Source organism: Dromiciops gliroides, chromosome 4, assembly GCF_019393635.1.
Source record: "Dromiciops gliroides isolate mDroGli1 chromosome 4, mDroGli1.pri, whole genome shotgun sequence".
Classification (NCBI taxonomy): domain Eukaryota; kingdom Metazoa; phylum Chordata; class Mammalia; order Microbiotheria; family Microbiotheriidae; genus Dromiciops; species Dromiciops gliroides.
This window is the reverse complement of record NC_057864.1, coordinates 197,422,306-197,442,770: the sequence shown is the minus strand read 5'-3', so window position 1 is coordinate 197,442,770 and position 20,465 is coordinate 197,422,306. Positions and strand designations below refer to the sequence as shown.

General features: G+C 50.1%; 2 protein-coding genes across 8 annotated transcripts in view; both read right to left on the bottom strand.

The window, feature by feature from the left end:
- Positions 1-2,813: 2,813 nt before the first annotated feature.
- Positions 2,814-8,306, bottom strand: FOXJ1 (forkhead box J1). 3 transcript variants are annotated; one of them, XM_044004098.1, is made up of 3 exons: positions 8,246-8,306; positions 6,909-7,572; positions 2,814-4,577 (listed from the first exon to the last, which is right to left on the bottom strand). In XM_044004098.1, the coding sequence occupies exons 2-3, from the start codon at positions 7,392-7,394 to the stop codon at positions 3,807-3,809; spliced, it is 1,257 nt and encodes a 418-aa protein (XP_043860033.1). In that variant the 5' UTR covers positions 7,395-7,572; positions 8,246-8,306; the 3' UTR covers positions 2,814-3,806. The 3 variants fall into 3 exon arrangements, with proteins under 3 accessions (XP_043860033.1, XP_043860035.1, XP_043860034.1); XM_044004100.1 differs by having other exon boundaries at positions 6,909-8,011; positions 8,246-8,283; XM_044004099.1 differs by lacking the exon at positions 8,246-8,306 and having other exon boundaries at positions 6,909-8,172.
- Positions 8,307-9,600: 1,294 nt separating this feature from the next.
- The window catches only part of RNF157 (ring finger protein 157), a 146,487-nt gene continuing 135,622 nt past the window's right edge, over positions 9,601-20,465 (bottom strand). For 3 of the 5 annotated variants that reach the window (XM_044002956.1, XM_044002957.1, XM_044002959.1), the window contains 2 exons: positions 19,248-19,358; positions 9,601-12,714 (listed from right to left, as the gene is read on the bottom strand). In XM_044002956.1, the coding sequence (XP_043858891.1) occupies positions 12,593-12,714; positions 19,248-19,358 (233 nt within the window). In that variant the 3' untranslated portion in view covers positions 9,601-12,592. Of the gene's footprint in view, positions 12,715-14,832; positions 14,874-19,247; positions 19,359-20,465 lie in introns of all 5 variants that reach the window. The other 2 variants (XM_044002958.1, XM_044002961.1) reach the window with 2 other exon arrangements.

Genomic DNA, 20,465 nt, shown 5'->3' with positions numbered 1-20,465 from the left:
AATACAGGGCTGGTGCTTTATCCACTGTGCCACCTAGCCACCCCCATGGAACTGTTCTTTTTAAATACAGAGCCCAGGGGCTCTAGGATAAGAAGTTTTGGAATTGAGAAGGAAGGAGGGAAGAAGGGGAGGACTTGATACCAGGAATGGAAAGAACTAATCTCTGCACTCTAGGCCTGCCTCCTACTCATGAATAATCATGTAGTTGTCTCTGGGATGCTCCAAGTTCACCTCCTGAATTCAGGAGCAACAGTCAAGGCCTTCCAGAAGAAGTTAAAACTGAGTAACAAGCCTGGCATAGATTTGGAAGGGGCCCTATGCAAATAAAGGAGACAACCAGTTGACACAGTAGATAGAGTACTGGGCCTGAAATCAGGAAGATTCATCTTCCTTAGTTCAAACCCTGAGCAAGTCACTTACCCCTGTTTGCCTCAGTTTCCTCATCTGTAAAATGAGCTGGAGAAGGAAATGGCAAAAACATTCTAAGAAAACTCCCAATTTGGTCATGAAGAACTGGATACAACTAAACACCAGCTACCATGCCAATAGAAGTACGTGTGTAGGGGCAGCTAGATGGCGCAGTGGATGGAGCACCAGCCCTGGAGTCAGGAGTACCTGAGTTCAAATCCGGCCTCAGACACTTAACGCTTACTAGCTGTGTGACCCTGGGCAAGTCACTTAACCCCAATTGCCTCACTAAAAAAAAGAAGAAGAAGAAGTATGTGTGTATTGTAGGAGAAGGGATAAGGAAAGGAGGGAAGAAAAAGGCCCATCACAGATTGTATTTGGACAGGAATCTGGACACATCTATGTTTGACTAATACACATTCTGGCTATCCCCCTTTTCCCTTCTAGGGACTATAGGGTCAGAAGGATGGCCCCATTGTCAAAGGGGTACTAGTTGAGAGGGAGTCATTTAGGTCCCAGACAGAATATGGACTGGAGCTGGTTTGTGTACCTAAGTGGTGTCAGGTTTGGGAGTCCTACCTGAAGTTCTCAGGAGATAAGAACAGCTAACATTGATATAGCACTTTCTATGTACCAGGAGCAGCTGGGTGGCACAGGGGATAGATTGCCGGGCCTATTCAAATCTGGCTTCAGACACTTCTTAGCTTTGTGACCCTGGGTGAGTCCCTTAATGCTGTTTGCCTCTGTTTCTTCGTCTGTAAAATGAGCTGGAGGAGGAAATGGCAAACTATTCCAGTATCCTATCCAAGAAAACTCCAAATGGGGTCGTGAAGAGTTGGACACAAGTGAACAACAATAACTATGTGCCAGACACTGTATTAAGCATTTAGCAATGATCATCTCATTTGATTCTCATCATCTTGGGAGGTAATGGTTATTATTAGCCCCATTTTATAGATAAGGAAACAGGCAAACAGAGGTTGTGACTTGCTGAAGGTGACAGCGAGCTTCCCAAGCAGGATTTGAACTTAGGTCTTCCTGAATCCATGTGAGATCTAGCTGCTCTCAGATAGTGGAAAGAATCAGTCATCTCACTCAGCTTACTCCTTGAGACAGAGAGTGTGGATCAACTAGGGGGTTGGCTTCTATGTGACAAGTTCTGACCCACCTGGGAGCACTGGTATTTGAAATGATTGGCAAACAAGTTGAAGCAAGAGAGAGCAATAGCTAGCTAGGTTGGCCTCCTGCCAAGGTGGAATGCAGAGAAAGGTGTGTGTGTGTGTGTGTGTGTGTGTGTGTGTGTGTGTGTACATGAGATCAGTATGTGCAGGCCTATCAATGTCATGGTCTTAGCATCTAGGGGACTTTGTAGGGCCTGTCTGTGGCACTGGTGGGTGAGTGGGGAATGACTGTCAGTGCATATGCATTAGTCTGAAAGGGAATGAATGACTTGCAAAGGGTTGATTGATCACTTGTGCCTCAGTTTCCACAGAAGGATATTAGCCTGGTGTGTTCAATGGGTACCTGCAAGTGAGAAGGACAGGCTTTCCTCTATCAACTGCTGAATCTCCAGTTCTCCAACACCTACCTGGGAGAGAGGCATTGAGGGGGAATGGAGAGTGGTGGGGGGTGAGGGCCCACAGCCTTGCTGTTGATTCCCGGGCCAGATGCCTTAGTCCTCTTTTCTCAATGTGTTGGAGGAGGGGCATGGAGAGGGTAGGCCTACCCCTGAAGGCCCAGACCCAGGGCCTGACTGACTGTGCTGGGCAAGCCCAGGCAGGCCAGCTCAGCAGGGGACTGAGGGGACTGGCTATGACCTGGGCACACACAAAGCCTTTGTATACCAGTGGGAGGAGAGGACCATGGCAGGGCCAGGCAGGGCAGGGCCAGGCAGGGCAGGGCCAGGCAGGGCAGGGCCAGGCAGGGCAGGGCCAGGCAGGGGAGCTCCCGTCTTCTCATCTTTCCTCGGGAGCCCTACTGCACGGCTTTCCCTTATGGGCTACAGGAGCAGTCCTGGCTCCAGAGTCAAAGGGCTTTCTGTTCCTTTGCTTTTCTGGAGATGGGTTCAGCAGCTCACCTGGCCCTGCAAACAGTTCTGTAGAAATCCCAGAGCTCAAGTCCTGCAGGGAGGCTTAGGAGGTGGAGGAGGGGATGTTCTGGCCCGAGTCCCTGCTCCCTCCCCACTCTTCAAAGTTCAGCTTTGGGTGTATCTGTGTGCGGAAAGAGTCCCCACTCCTCAAGGCCCCAGAAAAGGCTCCCCAGCCCTCAGTAGGAAGGTCATTAGGAACAAGATGCAGGAAACTACTTTCCCGACCAAATCTAGGACCCCTCCCTCCCTCCCTAAAGAAAGGAAAGGGCAATATCTGTTTTCAGTTCTTTTATTGTAAATAACTTTCCATGAAAAAGGTTAAATTGTCCCCAATGGGCAGGTGTGGGGCTGCGGTCCACTGGGACCCAGGCTGGGACAGGGCCCCTGCAACAGCCCTACGCCTGGGGAGCTGCAGGGCCCCCACCCTTGCCCACACCCCATTCCCATACTCCAGCCCTCTGAGCTCTCGTTCCAGTGACTCCGAGTGAGTCCAGGAGGGCCCATTCCCAGTTAAATCAGCCTACTCTCACTTAGCTACAGCTACACTCACTACATTAGTCTGCTCCCCAGCCCTGCAACTCAGCTGCCCCCACCCCCCAGGAAGGGCGACTTGCCAGGGAATCCCAAATGCCTCCTGGCCCTAGGCTCAAGCCTCTGATTCAGAAAGTCTGCAATCTGCGCCCTCTGTCCTGCCTCAAGAGGATTTGGGGCCCAGACTAAAAGGAGGCCGCTGCTGGACCCCACTGGCCTCAGAGAGCATCTCCTCCCCCCTCAGTGCTTTCCTTACTTCTGCTCTAGTTTCACACCCCCTCCTTGCATACTAGCCTTCCTCCTGCTCCTCCCCATCCCCGGGAAGGCCTTGCTGAGAGAGGCCTCCAGGGATTTCATTTGCTTTCACCTAATTAGCATCTGTTGTACCTGGGAACTTTCCCTGGATAGAGACCTGGGGAAGAGAGAGACAGAAGAAGAGATGTGCACCGAGAAAGGGAGGGAGGAGGCAGAACTGGGCCGTCCAGCCCAGAGGGCCTGCTTTCTGGAGGTAGTGGGGGGAGGAAGGAATCTGGGGACAGCAACACTGTGTGGAAGGGGATTCCTGGTTCCTCCGGGCTCTCAGTCGGGCTGGCTTAGGTCCCGGGGGCAGCCTCGCCTAGGGGCAGCATGAGCCGGAAAGTTGTCCCGTCCTCAGAAGACCCCTCTTAGCCCCTGCCTCAGAGGAGGCGTGTCCTTGAGGCTCCCGTTCTGGGGGAGTTCTGGGCCCTGATTCTGAGGCTTCTGTCCAGAGGTGCGGGGAGGGGGGGGTCCCAGCCTTTTACAAGAAGGCACCCACACTGGCCCAGTCGTTTAGGTCGACAGCCAGGGTGGCATCACCAGCCTCAAAGAGGGGCTCTGGGGGCAGGCAGCCCCCATGGCTCTCATCCCAAGGATGTTGCAGGAAGGACGTGGCCAGGAAGGTCTCATCAAAGTCCAGTCCGTCGGTGGCTGGCTCAGTTGAGGGGCCCCAGGTGGCAGGGCAGTCGATGTGGTGACCGTGCACCGTCAGGTCGACACTGCTTCGGTTGGCTGGGCTCATCGGGGGGCTCAGATCCAGGGCCTCCAGGGCACCCAGCTCACTACCTAGTGTGCCCGCATCGAAAATGGCCTCCCAGTCGAAGTCTCCCTTGAGAGGTTCCAGCTCCCCCTGCTCCTCCTGGCTTAGCAGAGTGGTGCTGGTGGGCCTCGGTACCTTGGCCACTCGCTTGGGCAGGGGCTGCTTGCGCTTGTGCCCGGCCCGCACCTCGCCTGCTCCCCAGCCCGTCTCACCGCCCGTGGCCTCCTCAAATTCTCGCAACAGCTGCTGGGCTTCAGCGTTTACAGCCAGGGGTGCTGCCCAGGTGCCCGTCTCAGGCTCTTGGGGGGGTTGGCGGGCAAAGGCCGGGTGGATGTGGACAGGGGGCAGCCGCCGCTTCTTGAAGGCACCGCTCAGTAGCCGCTCTGCGTACTGGGGGTCGATGCGCCAGAAGCCACCCTTGCCTGGCTCATCCTTCTCCCGAGGCACTTTGATGAAGCACTTGTTCAGGGACAGGTTGTGGCGGATGGAATTCTGGGCAGAGAGAGAAGGGTCAAGGGTCAGTGGGGGAAGGGAAAGGAATCAGACCAGTTTGGGCTCAGGAAAGCAATGGGGGGTGGGGTGGGGAGGAGGTGTAGCAAGCACCCTCCTTTGTGCCGTGGTCTCCATACGGCTATAGATCCAGGGAAGGGAAGACCTCTGGCCTGACTCCCTGGCTCCCTGCTCCCAGACCCCAGCAGTGGGACACTGGGAGCTGGGACACTGTTGGGGGCTTTTGTTTCCCGTTGCTGGGATATCTGCTTGCTCAGCCATCTGAGCTCTGAGCCACAGGGTGGCTCCGAGTGCCACCCGCCTCCAATCCCACTCCTCCCCTTCTCCTGCCATTCCCCGGCCCTTGGCCAAAACCCTCAGCTCCCCCAGGGCCTGGACCTGCTGTCACCCTCTGCCTGGGGCTGGCAGGAGCAGGCTGTTTATGGAGCTCAGAGGCTGGGAGAATGAAGACATAGCTGCTGCTCCACAGGCAGTATGTGCGTGTGTATATGTGGGGAGGGCTGGGGGCCAGGGCTGGGGACCCAGGAACTTTCACTGTTTGCTAAGCCTGAGGCTAGTCCAGGTCCTTAGCCTCTCCCCGCTCCTCTGTCCCCAGCCTCAGTTGATTATTATCCAGCTAGAAACATAGCCCTCATTCCTCTGCCCCAGTCTCTTCATGCAACAGGGTAGGGGCTCTGTCTCACACACTCCCGCCTCCCCCACCCTGTCAAAGCTTTGGTTCTTTAGATAGTAACTGCTGGGAAGTCCGGGTTCAAGCTTCAGTCGAGTGTGAATGTTCTGGGATTTAGGAATCTGTTGTCTGCCCCCACCCCCCATCCACTTTCTCCACTTTCCCACCCCAGACCCGACACACACAGACTCGAGATTGTCATCACTGCTTGTGGGGAAGGAGATTCAGAGTCCCTTACAGAGACTGTTGGGAAGAGACCCAAACTAGCCTTCAGGGGTTCTCTTGGGGCTTCTGTCACCTCTAGGGCTCTGATCCTTCTGCGGAGAGTCTGAGCTGGTCCCTGCTCTAGCATCCTTCCTGTGGTTCCCCCCTCCATAGAGCTCAGGTGCATCCCTGAACCATGGTGTTCCATTTAGGGAAGAAGGACTCAGGGCTTGCCTCTGTTGGAAGGTGGGGTATCACACAGTCACAGAGAACCCAACCCCAGAGGTGGAAGGGAACTTGGAAGTCACCTTTTTCCACATGACGTAGGAATCCCATTCACCATCCCCACCTCTAAAACATACTAGAAAAGTAGTGGAAGTCATCTGGTTGACATGTGAACACCTCCAATGACAGGGAACTCACTACCCTATAAGCCAACTCATTCCATTTTCCAACAGTGGGTGAGCAGTGATGCCCTGGCAAGGCTGTTTACGTGGTGGCCTTGGCCCCTTGGCTGTGCTATGTCAAGTTCCAGAGCCTTGGAACAGTTAATAAGAGCCATAGGCAGATCCCCTGTGGGGAGCATCTGGCCAAGGTAATTGCCCCCCCAGGGAGAGTAGGAAGAGAGAAAGGGGAGGAGCTGAGTCAGGAAACTGGGGAGAGGCCTCCTGGGGGGGTCTGCAGCTACAGGAAAGGCACACATTCACACAGCCAGGAAGGGTGCATACATACATACACATCTCAGATGGGAGTCATAGCTCCTTGTCACACCTGTTTCCTCCCTCCCCCAAAAGTTGATCTTGTCAATTTCAAAATGGGGCTTGGGGAAGATAGTAGCAAAAAGGTGTTGGTTAGGACTAGGGATTCTTAAACCTCAGGGTTTAAGTTCTCGGAATCCTCAGACACTCACGTGACCCTTAAGCAAGGTTCTAAGGCCTTGGAAAAAACTTCTGTCCGTCCTTGGAATGATCTCCCTGAGTACACACACTGACACTCTTCCCAACTAAACACACCAAGGGAAGTGGAGAATCTAAATGATGGCCAAGGTCACACTTCCTGTGTCCTCTAAGGAGGCACTGTTTTGCTGTATGTTTCTTCATCTGGTCCAATTTCTCTACCACCACTAAAACTACCACTGACCAATTCTGAACCAATTTCCACAATCTGGGCAACCCAACCTTCCAAACACCTGAAACAGAGATCCAAGCTCAACTGGGATAACTCCTTGGAAGGACTACACTCTTCAAGGTGTCTTAACTAGGAGGAAGAAATGCCCAGTGACAGCTCTCCTGCTCACTCTGGGTTTGGGGAAGAGGAGAGAGGGAGAGTAGTGTTAAAGGACAGATGGTGAGTTGGGACAACAAAAGGGTTGGGTTTAGTTCCCTGGCGTGGAGGGGAAAGGGGTAGAGGATAGTCCCTGCTTATGTGCCCTCCCCTACCTGCCATGTGGGATCAGCATGGCGGAAGTAGCAGAAGTTATCTGTTATCCACTTGTAGATGGCGGAAAGCGTGATCTTGGTTGCCTTGCTGGCCTGCATGGCCATGCAAATGAGCGTGGCATACGAGTAGGGTGGCTTCACGTGGGGGTTGGTGGCATAGTCCACGTCGTCGGGGGGTGGGGCCTGCAGCCCAGCAGGAGCGTTCCGAGAAGTGCAGGAGGAGGTGGGCTTGCCTGGAGTGTGTGGCTGTCCCAGGCAGGCGGGATCTGCAGCCAGGGGTGAGCCAGGGGCTGCTGAGCCTGGCACCTGGTGGTAGCCATGGGGGTCAGTCCCCCCAGGGGGAAGGGAGGGGGCCTTGGCGTTGAGGATGGAGAATTCCTGTAGCCACTGCAGGCTAGTCAGGCTGTCATCCAGGCCGCTGGGTTCCTCCAGACCCCCCTCCTCCACCGCCCCCGCTCCGGAGAGACGCAGCCAATTCTCTGCCATGTCTGGGGGCCCTCCCCGCGGGTGGGCTCAACATCCAAGTGCTGAGCTCGGGGACGGTCCTCCTGCGTTCTCTGACCCAGTGACCGTGGCTCCGCTTTACAGGGTCTCCCGGGCAGCGGTGGCGGTCTTTAGATCCATGCCGAGGTTGCCTCCAGGAAACACGTCGGGCCGGTCAAGCCTGGGAAGTGGGTGGGTTGGGGGACAGAGCTAAGACTGAACGCGTCCCTCACCCCAGGGGAGAGGCAGGAACCAAGTCCCGGGGAGGCGTGGGCTTTTGTTAAATCGCCCTGCCAGGAAGGGACGAAGGTTGGGGGTGGGTAGGGGGAAGGGGTAGGAGGGCTTCTCTCGTGTCTTGAGCTGGGATAAAGAAGGCGAGACACGGAGCACGTCGGGTCCGGGATGAGTCCAGCCCCAACTTCAGAAAGCCCACCCCGTTTTTCTCGCCTTCTCTTTCCTGCCCAGAAACGCGCTAGGGTGGATTTTCTTAGTCCCAAAAGTCCGGGGGTAGGCGGTCCGGGCCCCCTTAGCTTTCCCGCTTTCTTAGAAGAACTAGGCATCCAGTGGGTTCGCCCCCAAACCACAGCAGAAATGGTGGAGAGGGGAGCAGGGAGCCAGCTCTATTGGGAGGGAGGGCGGAAAAATGAGAAGTCAAGACGAGAGAAGCCACCGGGACAGCTGGGGACTGGAGCGGAGGCAGGCGGGGGAGGACTTGGCCCCCCAAACCCGTGGAGGCGTCGGCCCTTGGGACGAGGAAGCCCGCTCAGGACTGGCTGCCCCCTCTGGCCCCTGCCCCAGTCCTCCCTCCCGCCTTCTTCCCTCTTTCTTTTTCCCTCCCCGCTCCCGCCCCTTACCTGGCTCAGAGCGCGGCCCCGGCCCGAGGAAGGTTCTGGAAGGAAAGGGCTCCCCCCACCCCGCCCCCCGCCACTCTCCGCCCCCAGCTCGTGGCCCCGCCAGCGTCCCTCGTCCCAACCCCCCCTCCCGGCTGCGCTTCTCTGAGCACTGGCGGCCCTGGGACCGGCATTAAGTAGCTGCTCGGGAAGGCTTCTCTCGCTACCATGGCGACGCCCCACCCCTATAAACAGCTTCTGCTGCAGCCATTGGTCCGCGCGTCTCCATAGAGACCGCGGGCACTTGCCACTCTCAACCCCACAAACTCGCTTCGAACTCCGTACTTCTCTTCGGTCCTCACCCCGCCCCCCTCGCTGCCCGCATTCCCGCGCCCAGCTCTGTGGGCCCCGCGCTGAGAGCTGGAGACCCGCGCAGCTCCCAGCTCCCCGCCCGTATTCCCGGGAGGCGACTCTTCCATTTCGCCGGTTGGCCCCTCTTCCCGCCCTGCTCGAGTGGAGGTTGATGAACTCAAAACTCCCCGAGTTTTCACTCCCCGAGTGAAGCTCCCCGAGATTTAGCTCCAGGCGCAGGCTCGGGGCCTCCTTCTCTGGGCTGCGCGGGACTTTCGGTGAAGCTCCTGCAGCCTTTGCCGACAACTCCCCCCCCCCCCCGCTTCTTTGTGTCCCCCGGCCCCTGATCCCCAGGGCCATCCAAGGTCGCTGGCATGCCTGTCTGTCTGTCCGATGCCACCGCCCAGGAACCAAGCAAATGAGGGAGCAGACCGGCGTAGAGGTCAGGGGCGTTATCCTTCTTTTGCTTCAGCCGGCCAGCTAGGGAAAGTCACTTTTCACTGAATACTACCATACCTTCTCTCCATCCCCCCTCCCCTAATATATGTATTAGTGGGAAGGGGGCACAAGACCGAAAACCTCAGAGAGCAAGGTGAGAAACTCCAACGTACCTGTGATTCCTTAACTTTTGGCAGAGAAGCCCCCTCCCCCTCCCCTCCGTTCCTCTGGCCTTCCTCTAGTCACAAACGTTCCTGCTGTTTAATTATTGAAAGCCTCAGTGTGCTCAGAAGCTCTCTAGTTTGCCTTAGCAGAATCAAGGGTTGGGGAGGGGAGTTCATCACACAGGCCTGTACAGGGAGAGCTGGGGTCATCTGGGGGAGGGAAAGGGGAGCTGTTTGTTGCCCAGGAGGTTGGTGTGGAAGTTCTGGGAAAGGCATGTAAACTCCCACCAAGAAGCATTCCCTCCCCCTTCCACCTTGACCTCTTACTCTTCCACATCTCCTACCTCCAAGGAACCTCTTTAGTAATTGCAGGACGTTCTGGGGAAAGCAGTACAAAATCTCTCACAAGTAGGCCAAATTCTCAGTCACCAGCTGCCCCTTCCTCTTGTAAACAGTTTTATTCACTTTTGAGAACCATGCAGCAAATCCAAGAACATTGCATTGTTGATGTGGCACCTGAAGCAGGGCTATGTGTACACCCTGAAGGGAGCAGGGGATGCACACACTGTCACCAACAGTAAGGGTGCACGTGCGCGCGCGCAAACACATACACACACACACAAAGTGTGCAGTCTCCAAGAAACACTACGCCACTTTTGCACCAGCCCCAGCTTCACTTTGAAATAAGATACTTTCTGTGTTATGAAAGTGCCTGACATGCACTAGTTTTGGCTCAAAAGCTCCCAGAATGGTGGAGATTGCAGGTGGAATAGAACTGGGTTGGGGGAATGGAAGGAAGAAGAAAATGTCTAGGTGAGCAAATCAAAACCATTTCATCCTTGGAAAATAATAGGATGGGAAGAGAACGAGGTATATAGCAAGGGAGTGCTTTGCTGTCATAGCTTACCCTATTCAAGCCATCCCTTATCACTTGGCTCCCACCGAACCTCCCTTCTTCCCCAGTTGGATCCATTCCAGAAGAGGGAAGGGGCCTCTCTCTGGTGGGGCTTCTTGACCTGCCTTTCTCCCTCTCTCTCTTAGAAATATTGTGGCTTTATCCCTGATGTGTTCAAAGCAAAAGATGTTGGGATTGTTGTTTGGGGGTAGGGTGGTCATTTCAAAGTCAGGCTGGCAACTGCCCCAGGTCTTAATAGGATGGGTTTTGTCGTCAGGTCCTCTTGAATGGGATAACTACCTGCCAAGTATCCAAATAGGGAAAAAAAAAAAAAGAGGAACTATCTCAAGAAGAAGGGGCTAAGGGGCTGTTTCCACCACATTTACATCTTTGCAGTTGGGGGTGGGGAGGCAGTTTTGAAACGAGGAAAGAATTACTACTGCCTTCCTCCAGGGACGCTGCCTCGGGTTTCTGGCTGGCTACTTGAAGCAGAGGGATGAGCTGTAGCTTCTGACACCCCAGCATCAAAGGACACAGGTGGTCAGTAAGGGGAATGAGGATACTTATTTTGGTTTAAGGTTCCTGGCTGCCTTGGCTACTGTTTAACTGTTGTCTCCACTCACCCATCTCCTCCCCCAAGCATCCTGTTTAACACTACCCAGTGACTGCTCCGGGTAGGTCTGTGTGCTTAATGATGTAACCACCCAGATTGTATAGGCCCAAGAAAAGGGATTATTGCTTAATGATGCTTGTTTTAATTTTTGCTTTAGGAACAAGAGTAATGGTAGGCCAGATAAAGGACTGACATTCCAGCCAATTCACTTCTTTTTTTTTTTTTGTGGGGCAATGGGGGTTAAGTGACTTGCCCAGGGTCACACAGCTAGTAAGTGTATGAGGCCGGATTTGAACTCAGGTACTGCTGAATCCAGGGCCGGTGCTTTATCCACTGCACCACCTAGCCGCCCCCCAGCCAATTCACTTCTACTGGGGTCTTTTAGAGGATGATAAGAATTACTGATTCAAAACACTTGCCTTAATAACAAAGCCTAATAAGGCTTTTGAGTTGTCAAGCCATAATTAGGAATACTAGGGCGAAAAAACACAAATAAAAACTGGTTTGGATCCACACCTGGATAGGCTTCTTACACCTCAGGGAATGGATAGTTAGTTAGACCACTCAGTTGTACACAGATCTCTCCTGGGGCAGGAAACCATGGGGAAAGGTAGAGGGGAGTTGAGGTTCTCAGGGTGCCAGGTTTTTGGAACATGGACTTGCATAGACTTTCCAGCACAAAAGTACAAGAGAGCTCCCCCTGGGGAAAATAGAAATTCCTCAAGGGCACCTGTGCCCTGTCAGTGGAAGCTTTACTTTTTTCACATTCCCTGCTCCCTTTTCCCCTACCACAAGTCTATGATCTCTCTTTGAAATGCTATTAACCAACCACTTCTCCGGAACTCCTCCAAATAGCTCTGATGGGGAGATAGGAATGATACCTGACTTAGAGGCTAACCTTTTTGGGTCAGGGTTTTATTGTATGCACTTATGTTTCAAAGCACCTAATTTGACCTGAACTGTATTCCAATCCATGTTCCATGTAGTAACAGATCTGCTCCTCCATTGTACCTCTTAGTATTAGCTAAGGGTAAGCAGGAAGGAATGGAAAGGGGAAGCCCTGGAGGTGGAGGAGGCCTGCTCACTCCCGTCTTATAGCTCAGTGAATTCACTGATACCACAGGCCTCCCCTCCGGCTCTCTGAGACTCTACTTCAGACCCTTATTCTTTTCCCCAGGACTCCAAGTCACTAGTATGAGAAACATTGGTAAGTACTACACACCATCTGGGAGGAGGTCAGCAGATCTTCATCCATGCATATTGCCCAGGGCACAAACAGTGGAGAACTTATTGTCAAGCTTTCCTATAAAGGGAGTGGACCTGTCTACAGGGCAGAGCACATAAGAAGCAAAAGCTAGACTTCTATGGGAGGAAAGAATCAACCATCCCACTGCATGCCACCTTTCAGAGTACAGTGCACAGGTACAGAATCTGCTTCAAGATAGCTTAGTACAGGATTCCTGCTTTGCTCGGATGAGAGCTAACCAAAAAGCAAAGTTGCCAAGGTAGTTTAATTGTGCTGGAGGTCAGATAATGCAACATGGGTAAAGGAAAGTGAAGCAGCCAGTTTTCTGAGCCTTCCTGCTGTAACCTTAAGGAGAAAAAAGATCAGGCAGCCAGCACATAGCCTGCTGTTCTACCTAACAGGGGAGATGGGGCAATGATGAACCACAGTTCATCAACTTGACTCTAGCTCCAGGTAGAGGGACTTCCAGTCTGTTCCAAGTGGAGATCCAGGGAGTAGGAGAGGCTGAGCAAGGTGCAGAATGACCTTGACATCCAGTTTTACACAGAAATATAAAAAGTCCGCACAGGTCTCAGTAGGAATACCCAGGTGGTCAGCAGTCCAGTGGGGGCACATTGGAATGTGAGGATGGAAAAAAGAGCCCTGTGACAGGGGCTAGGACTCTTCAGACAGCCATGGAGCCCCTTATACAAGGCTTGTCCTCGGGGTCCTCCAGGCTGCTTGATGACAAGTGCCAGCACTGGCTGTTCCTGCAACTGATAGCATTGTTGTCCACCTGCCAGGTGCCTGCGGGAGAGAAAAGGATGGTTACTGGAGCCAAGCCTCCGGCCAGATCCATAGGGCTTCTCCAACATGGGCGGCACCGGAGTGAGCACTGAGGGGGAAGTGGGCATTACCTGAAGCTCCAGTGATTGGAATAGTGGAGGTGTGCCCCTAACAGTGATTGAAAGAGTCAGGGAAAATCAGGAGCAAGAAAGAAGACAGGTGGAGGGCTTGCTCCCACGGGGATGAATGGTCTTTGCTGTTATCACTGGGGAAGAAGCTGACAGGGACATAGAAAAACCTCTAAATTTGGCATATTCAACCCCAGATCCCCTGGAATGACAACAATATGATTTCTAAAAGATATCTACTTCTTGTGGGCCAGTGGAATGAAACTCTAGGAGCTGAGATTTCTATTCAGGGCAGGAAGGATGAGAGGAGAGTGAGATGTGTGTGTTCATATGGGTCTGAGGTGCTATTGTTTGCAAAGAAGGCACATGTGGGGAAGGAAGTGACAAGTAGCCATAGAGGGTGTCAGAGACAGGATGGTGTCAGTAGGTTCTTGCAGGAAGACAGATTAATGGCTTCCAGTGTTCCCACTGACATGGCTTTGCTTCACACCACTCTGATAGCAGACCGGAGCCTGCTGTTCACGGCATGGTGCACTCCCTCCCCTCCAAGCAGCTCTAGGGATGCCAGCCTACAGAATCTAATTGAGTAAAGAGAAACTGGTTTGGGCCTTAAGTAAGTGCAGAAAGAACACCGGCTTAGGAAGATGGCCTTGCTAAATTCTGGCTCTGACACTAGCACTGGGACCATAGACAAGTTCCTTAATCTCTGTGAGCCTCAGGGATTTTGCTTGTTTGAACTGGACCTGTCACTTCATTCTTCCCAATGAGAAAAATCCCCCTACCAATGCAAACCTACATCTGTTTTCAATTTTCCCTCTTAACTTTTTACAGAGTTGGGGGCAGGGTCAAGGCACAGAAACATTGTGACTGGTTCAGGATCACAAATGTGTGTCAAAGGCAGAACTTAAAACACAAAGTTGGGTGTTTTTTGTTTTTTGTTTTTTACCCTGGGGCCTGGTCTTTAGTTGCCAAACCAAACTGCTTTTACCTCATACTTCTTCCCTCTCCACCATACCTTTCCATCTATGTTGTATATTTAGCATGTATATAATTATTTTAAGTTTTGTATTCTCTATTAGAATTTAAGCTCCTTGAAGGCAGGGACTTTTCCCCCTTTGTATCCCTTAGCACAGTATCTGAAACATAGTAAGTGCTAAATAAATACTCATTGACTGACTGAAGCTGCCTCAGTTTACTTATCAGTTAAAGGAGAAGGGGAGGGAGAATATATCATCTGCCTCATTGGGCTGTGAAGACAAAATGTGATTATGTATATGAAAAAGCTTTGTAAATGTCAGCTTCTGTCAGTGGAGCTGAAATCCAAAAGGGGCCTGCTTTGTATGACTTTTGGGGGTGATGCCAAAAAATCCAGGCAAGTCCTTAAGGTTACTATGTGATCCTGAAGGGGAGGTGTTCCTAGCCAGAGAACATCAGGATCAAGCTGTAGACTTTTAGGAGCAGCTGTGATTCACTACAACACAAGAGGAAAATGGTTTGGTTTATTCTCCACAAAGGCAGCGCTGCATAGTAGACACTGGGCTGGCCTCAGAGCCAGGAAGGCCCACATTCACTGATCCACACTGGCTCGGTGACCCTGGGCAAGTCACCACTCTCAGTGCTCCAGGGCTTGGAGATGGACCTGCTCAAAGAGGTTCCTCATTCAGGCGTTCCCTATACTAATGAAATCACATATCTAGTCCCATTTCCCACAGAATTCCTTGGATCAGTGTTGATTCTAAAGTATTCTATAGCTTAGGCTGGTGGATCCCATGGGAAGAGAAATAGGAAGCAAAGGAAATCCTTAAGGACTTTTCATAGCTGAATTTGGGGATCTTTGTTCCTTGGTTGGCTAAAGTCAAGGAGTCAAGGATGTGTGTGTGTGTGTGTGTGTGTGTGTGTGTGTGTGTCTAGCTACATGGCATGATGAGAATAGGACCATAGTGTTGAAGCCCAACAATGAGTTAGTTATTAGTTATGCTTGTTCAGATATATGACTCGGTGGATTTCATACCTATTCCTCAATGTTTATGGGGCAGGATTCCGGAACCTCGGCTGTTCAGTAGGAAAGACCAAAAGCAAATGGTAAACAAGAGAGAAGACACACACACGCATGCACAAAATAAAACTATCAGCAGTAACACCACCACCACACCACGAGAGGCTATTGAGTAAGAGACTGTTTAGCTGGGGCTGGGCTTCTTCATGAGCCTTAGTGACCAATTCTACCCTTTGAGCAGGCCCTTGAAAAACCATACCTGTGGTTTGGGGAAAGGAAGAGGGAAGGGGGGAGGTGAGACTTTCATAGGGGTATTAGAGGATTAGGTCTGAAAATTAGGATGTCTGTCTTCCCCAGTCCCTCAGATTGATCAGGACCAGACCAGCACCTTGTTTCCTGAAAAGGATTCTGCAAAGCCCACCATTACTTTCCCCAGTGGCTTTTTCCTTAAACTCACTCAGATGGAGGGACACCTACGGAAATGAAATCTGGAAGGCTGATAAATAACTTCCTTGAGAAAGGGAATGAACATGTTTTGTCTGCCTAACAACCCATTTCCTTTAGCCCACCACAGATTGGGAAGAATGGAGAAAAAGGTAACCAGGGCCGTTTAGCATCCACCTGTTTTTCTGAATTAGAAGGGAGGACAAAGTGGCCTCTAGAGGTGGACTTGGGAAGCACACTGAAAGAAGTAAACGCCATAGGTTCCTTTCTTCACACACAAATATAAGCTGTTAAAACTTTGGCCTCTACACATCCACCAACTTAATGAAGTTGAAGGACCACAGAAACATGTGGTTCCAGGGCTTGAGCCTCAGAGTATATGTGGTTCTTTTGGTATAGCCTCTTCCAAAAGAAAAACAAAACACCAAAGGTTTAGAAGATCTGATCTGATTGTAGTCCCCAGTAATGGGAAGCCCAAGAAGTGGCTGGCACATAGTGAGCATTTACTAAATGCTCAATGATTGGTTAAGAAGGACTTAGTTCTTTCTGCTGTTCTCTAAGTCTATGGCACAATGCTTTTATTGAAAATAGGTTCGCATTTCCACCAACAGACCCAAATTTGCCTCCCTCCCTTTTCATAAAGACACTGCTCCAAATTCCCATTCATAGCTGGATTCTTGGTGGATTGTCAGCTGTCACCTGACCTCTAACCTGCTGCCTATTTAATTATCCATCAAATCCCTCAGCACCACATCTAGCTAGTATAATCTTACTGTTCTAACCCTCTTACCAGTTAGGACTTTTCCACTTAGATTTCTGCCCAGGGCTACTTTCAGACAAAACCACAGAACATATGTCCAAAGCCACCCTCAATAGGAAAGTCAGCATCCAAGAGTGGGGTTCAAGTTCTTCTGCCAAAAGAGGGCTTAGAATTGATGTAGGCTATTGAAAAAGTATCTTAAAAAGTACAGGAGCACTGACTAATATTAGAACCAGGGCAACTTTTCTCATGAGTTCATCTCCCTTAGAGCAGAGGTGTCAAACCCCTCTCAAAACTCCCCATGCCACAGCAGAACCAGATTAAAATAGGAAATGTTTAGCAAAATAAAGAAACATACAATATAATGTAAATTTGTGATTTTTCTAAGTTAATATGCAGCTCACAGGGATCTCTTTCTATCTGAATTTGATAACACTGACCTAAAGCACCTGTGCTTGGGAAAGGGTGGTTGAGTATTCCCTTCTGACAGCATTTTAGGCTCTGTCAGAAGGTCTTAATCCTTATCTGCCCTCCTTGAAAAAAGCAACATCTGCTTTAAGGTGGGGGAATGGACTTGGATAGTGGAACATCCAGGGAGCAGGTAATGCTTTGATGGAGGAGATGCCCTGTCTGTCACTGGGCTTACAAACAGTCAAGCCATCAAACATATGTCCCAACCATAAGAAGCAGGTCTTATCTTATAGCTGGTTACGAAGAGGTCTGATTTATTCCACACTGATTTCTCCTGAGAATAGCTTCTCCAGTCCTCAATCCAGCCACAAGGCATACACAGCATTCCAGGTATGTCCCTGGCACTTCTGGGCAGAATAACTGGAGAAAGGCTGGTCCTCCTCTTCTCCATGTCTCCCATAATGGTTCAGGAGAATCTTTGGTTGGGACCCAAGAGGCTTTTCAGGTACTGAGTATGCATTTTTTTAAGTGGTCCAGCCCAACCCTTTCCTACTGACTGACTGTTATTTGACTTTATGTCCTTATTAAACTGTGAGACTGGCTTAACCCTGAAGTGTATCCTCTGGCTATAGCCCTCTCCATAAGGGGCTCTGAGAGTAAATGGCTTCTTTCTGAGAGGCTTTGTGTCTGGCCCCTCCACTAATCCCACAAGTGGAATAAATGTCAACAAATGCAGGTTGGCCGGGAAAGGATTGGGAGGTGAGGAGGAAGCCCTGGGAAAAGCTCAATTTGCACCAGAGTTGTTGGCTAAGAAACTCTCCCATAAAAATGGAAAGTTAAACTGCATCCCTTAAAGGGAAGCAGGATGGTCCGTCTTGACCCTGACTCCCATCAGGTATGGAGTTGCTAAGACCTTGGCAGAAAGCCAGACAGGATGGTCGGTGCTTGCTTTACAAATTGACTGACCAAAGAATGCAATGGAGAACAAGTGTCCTCACGGTACAGAATTCTCACAAACGAACTATTTACATCTATTACATTGTTCTTTATAAAAGCTCAACAGGCGTGGGGTTAGCTGACCCCAAATATTTTTTCTTGGGGATAGGGAGAGACGGCTTCAAATTCAATATAAGCCTTTGCCAATCAAACGTCAAAACCCCTTGTATAGCTTAGTATAGCTTTGTATATAGCAAGGGAGCATCAATAAATCTGTACATCTCCAGCAACCCTGGTGTAAAGGACTGAGCACAGCCAAAAAGGACAGTGTTGGCACAGAGTGAACATGAACTTCATACCGACTGAATTCAGGTAAAAGAAATGTTTTAAAATAAACAAACCAGACAGACCAGAACTTGGCAAAAAGACACAAAAACAAATGGACAGACAGAAGCAAGTTAATAAGTGGAAAGGCAGGAGGTGTATTTTGGGCCCCTCACAGCACCAGTTCTAAATTAACTGAGGGATTGGCCACTTAGTTCAATGTTCCTCCATAATGTCTTTCTTTTAGCAGATGCTTCCCACGTCTAGATCGGGAAAAGCAGGTGAAATGACGTTATCTCAACTGGGCCTCACTGAAGATTAAGAGGCCTTGATGAATAATGAGCTAAACTCAATGGGAAATTACTTAAAAGCTTTTTTGAAAGCCTGGTGAATGTTTCTGCTGAGAGATCTTTTCTCCCCTGTATATGTGGCTGCATGGGGCTAGAATGTCTTTTTAACCATTTTTCCTCCTAGAGTTTGATGGAGAGTGGCAATCCACTGGAGGGGTTCCCTTTTCTATTGTTCCAATTGCTTCATAGAGTAAGTGAAGCACTGGACCCATGAGGATATCCAAGTGACTTGGATAGATAAGCATATCCCAGGATTCTGCAACTTGAAAGAATCTTTATAGCAGGAGATCTCATGGGTCACAAACAACAGTGCAATGGAAGGGGCAACCTCTGGGGAAAAGCCTACAGGTGAGAGTGCATAGACCACCTAGGGAGGGGAAGTGTTTGCCAAGACTACTTGGGCAATACCTAGCTCTGAAGAAATGATTCAAGGAACATGTAGATGGCTTTGCAGGGTAGGTGGAGGTCCAGGCTGAAAATATGATTAAAAGGGCTCCTATCTAAAGGGTTATATCTAAAGGAAGGAGCAACAGATTGACCAAATTTCTGGGATTCCAAGTTAGGGCCCCAGGAGATGCAGTCAGCCTTTGCTGCAAGGGCCAAGAAAGTCAGGGTACAATGAGGTTGAAGAGAGTAGTGTGCTAACCTCCCCTTCCATCAAACAAGTCACTTCTCTAGGATTCACATCCAGCAGGTAACAATGAAGTTGATAACTCGGAGTTCTCTGGATCATAAAGTGAATCAATGATTTTAAAAGTACTTTACAAATTTCTTAAGGATCTATAGGTTGATTTTTAAAGGGCCTAGGCTGGCTTTGTGGGGACCCAGCTGGGATGGGGAAGGTCACTGCTTCAAGTTTCTTGCTACTGCTGGATTAAAAATCTCATGATTCCCTGACAAAGTACTTATGAAGTCCTAAAAGAAGGGGTCACAGGTATGAACAGAGGAGCTTTACCCCTTTTTCCTTCTATGCTAGGGATGGGTACCTTTTGCTTAAAAGAAAGTTGCTCTCTGTCAAAAGTTTAAGGATTCTCCTGGGCCTTGTCCCTGCTTTGCCTGTTCTCAGCATCTTAGTGCAACACCCCATGCCTTCTTTTTCCAGGAAACTGCAGGATAGGAGATGGGTGTGTAAAGGGGGTGAGAGCAAGGGTGAAGAGCAGGGGGGGTTTTCCTCCCAAGTTCATGTTCAGCAGACTGCCACTCACCGGGTAAGCAGACCTCAGAGCACAGCTTATTGTCGAGTGTTTTCACGACTGCGATGTCAATGTCATTGTTATTGTCACACTCCATACCTAGGAATGCGCAAGTCCTCTGGCCTGTAATGGAGTTAATGCAGTTAGAGAGGCGCTGTGATTTTCTTTGCTTTACTGTCTTTTAAAACGAAAATCTTAAAGATGGAGACAAAAAATCAAATTATATATTAAAAAAAGACAATTACTAAGTGGGTAAAGAGTGGACAATAAAGGAGTCACATTGTGTAGGGGTGTGAGTGTCTCTGTTCTCAAAGCTATCCTTCCCTGTCTTCCCGACCAGCTTCTTTTCACTTCTTGTTTTGTAACTTTTCAGATCACTGAGGAGGAGGGCAAAGGAATACACAGGGGTTTTGAAGAGAACAACTAGGAAGTGCAGTAAATATGCAGGTAAAGGGCAGACAAAAGTAGCTGGGGAAAGCTAAAGAAAGCAACTGGGAAAGTTACCCCCTGCTCATGCTTGTGTCTGTCTCTGGTCCGTGTCAGATGCATTTATGACCATAGGGGAGTGGGTTCTGCAAAATGAGTAAATAATAAAAGCAAAAATTAAAGATTCCAGGTTCCATTATTTTGCATGTCAAATCCAAATTGCCACATTAACAAAATTAAGATTTTGCTGATGAATATTTGTTTCTTTTGTTGTTTGGAACATCATTTAAATGACTGACCAGAAACCTACAGACATGTAAGGGGGCAAGGGGAGTTACAGAAGTCATTCTTTAAAGCCCCCCTATTCCTTGGTGAAAAGAAGAAAGGAAATCATGAGTTTGCCAAATGGGCTACAGGACACCAGGAAAAAACACACAATCCTGCACTTTAAAGGAACAACCAGGAATCTGGCAACCCTGCATATTTTAAAGAAGACAAATTTATGAAAAGCTAATTTTTTTTGATGAGGCAATTGTGGTTATGTGACTTGCCTAGGGTCACACAGCTAGTAATTGTTAAGTGTCTGAGGCCAGATTTGAACTCAGGTCCTCCTGAATCCAGGGCCGGTGCTCTATCCACTGGAAAAGCTAAGATTTTAAGGAAGTCTGTTTGTTTTGGAATGAGCAAACAATTACTTGGGTAACCTGAGGTCCTACCAACATGGTTTGTTTTTCTGGCTGGTGTGCAGAGGGTGATGAGAGGCCCAGCTCTAAGCAGTAGTCACCAGTCTGCCTGGGAGGCTCC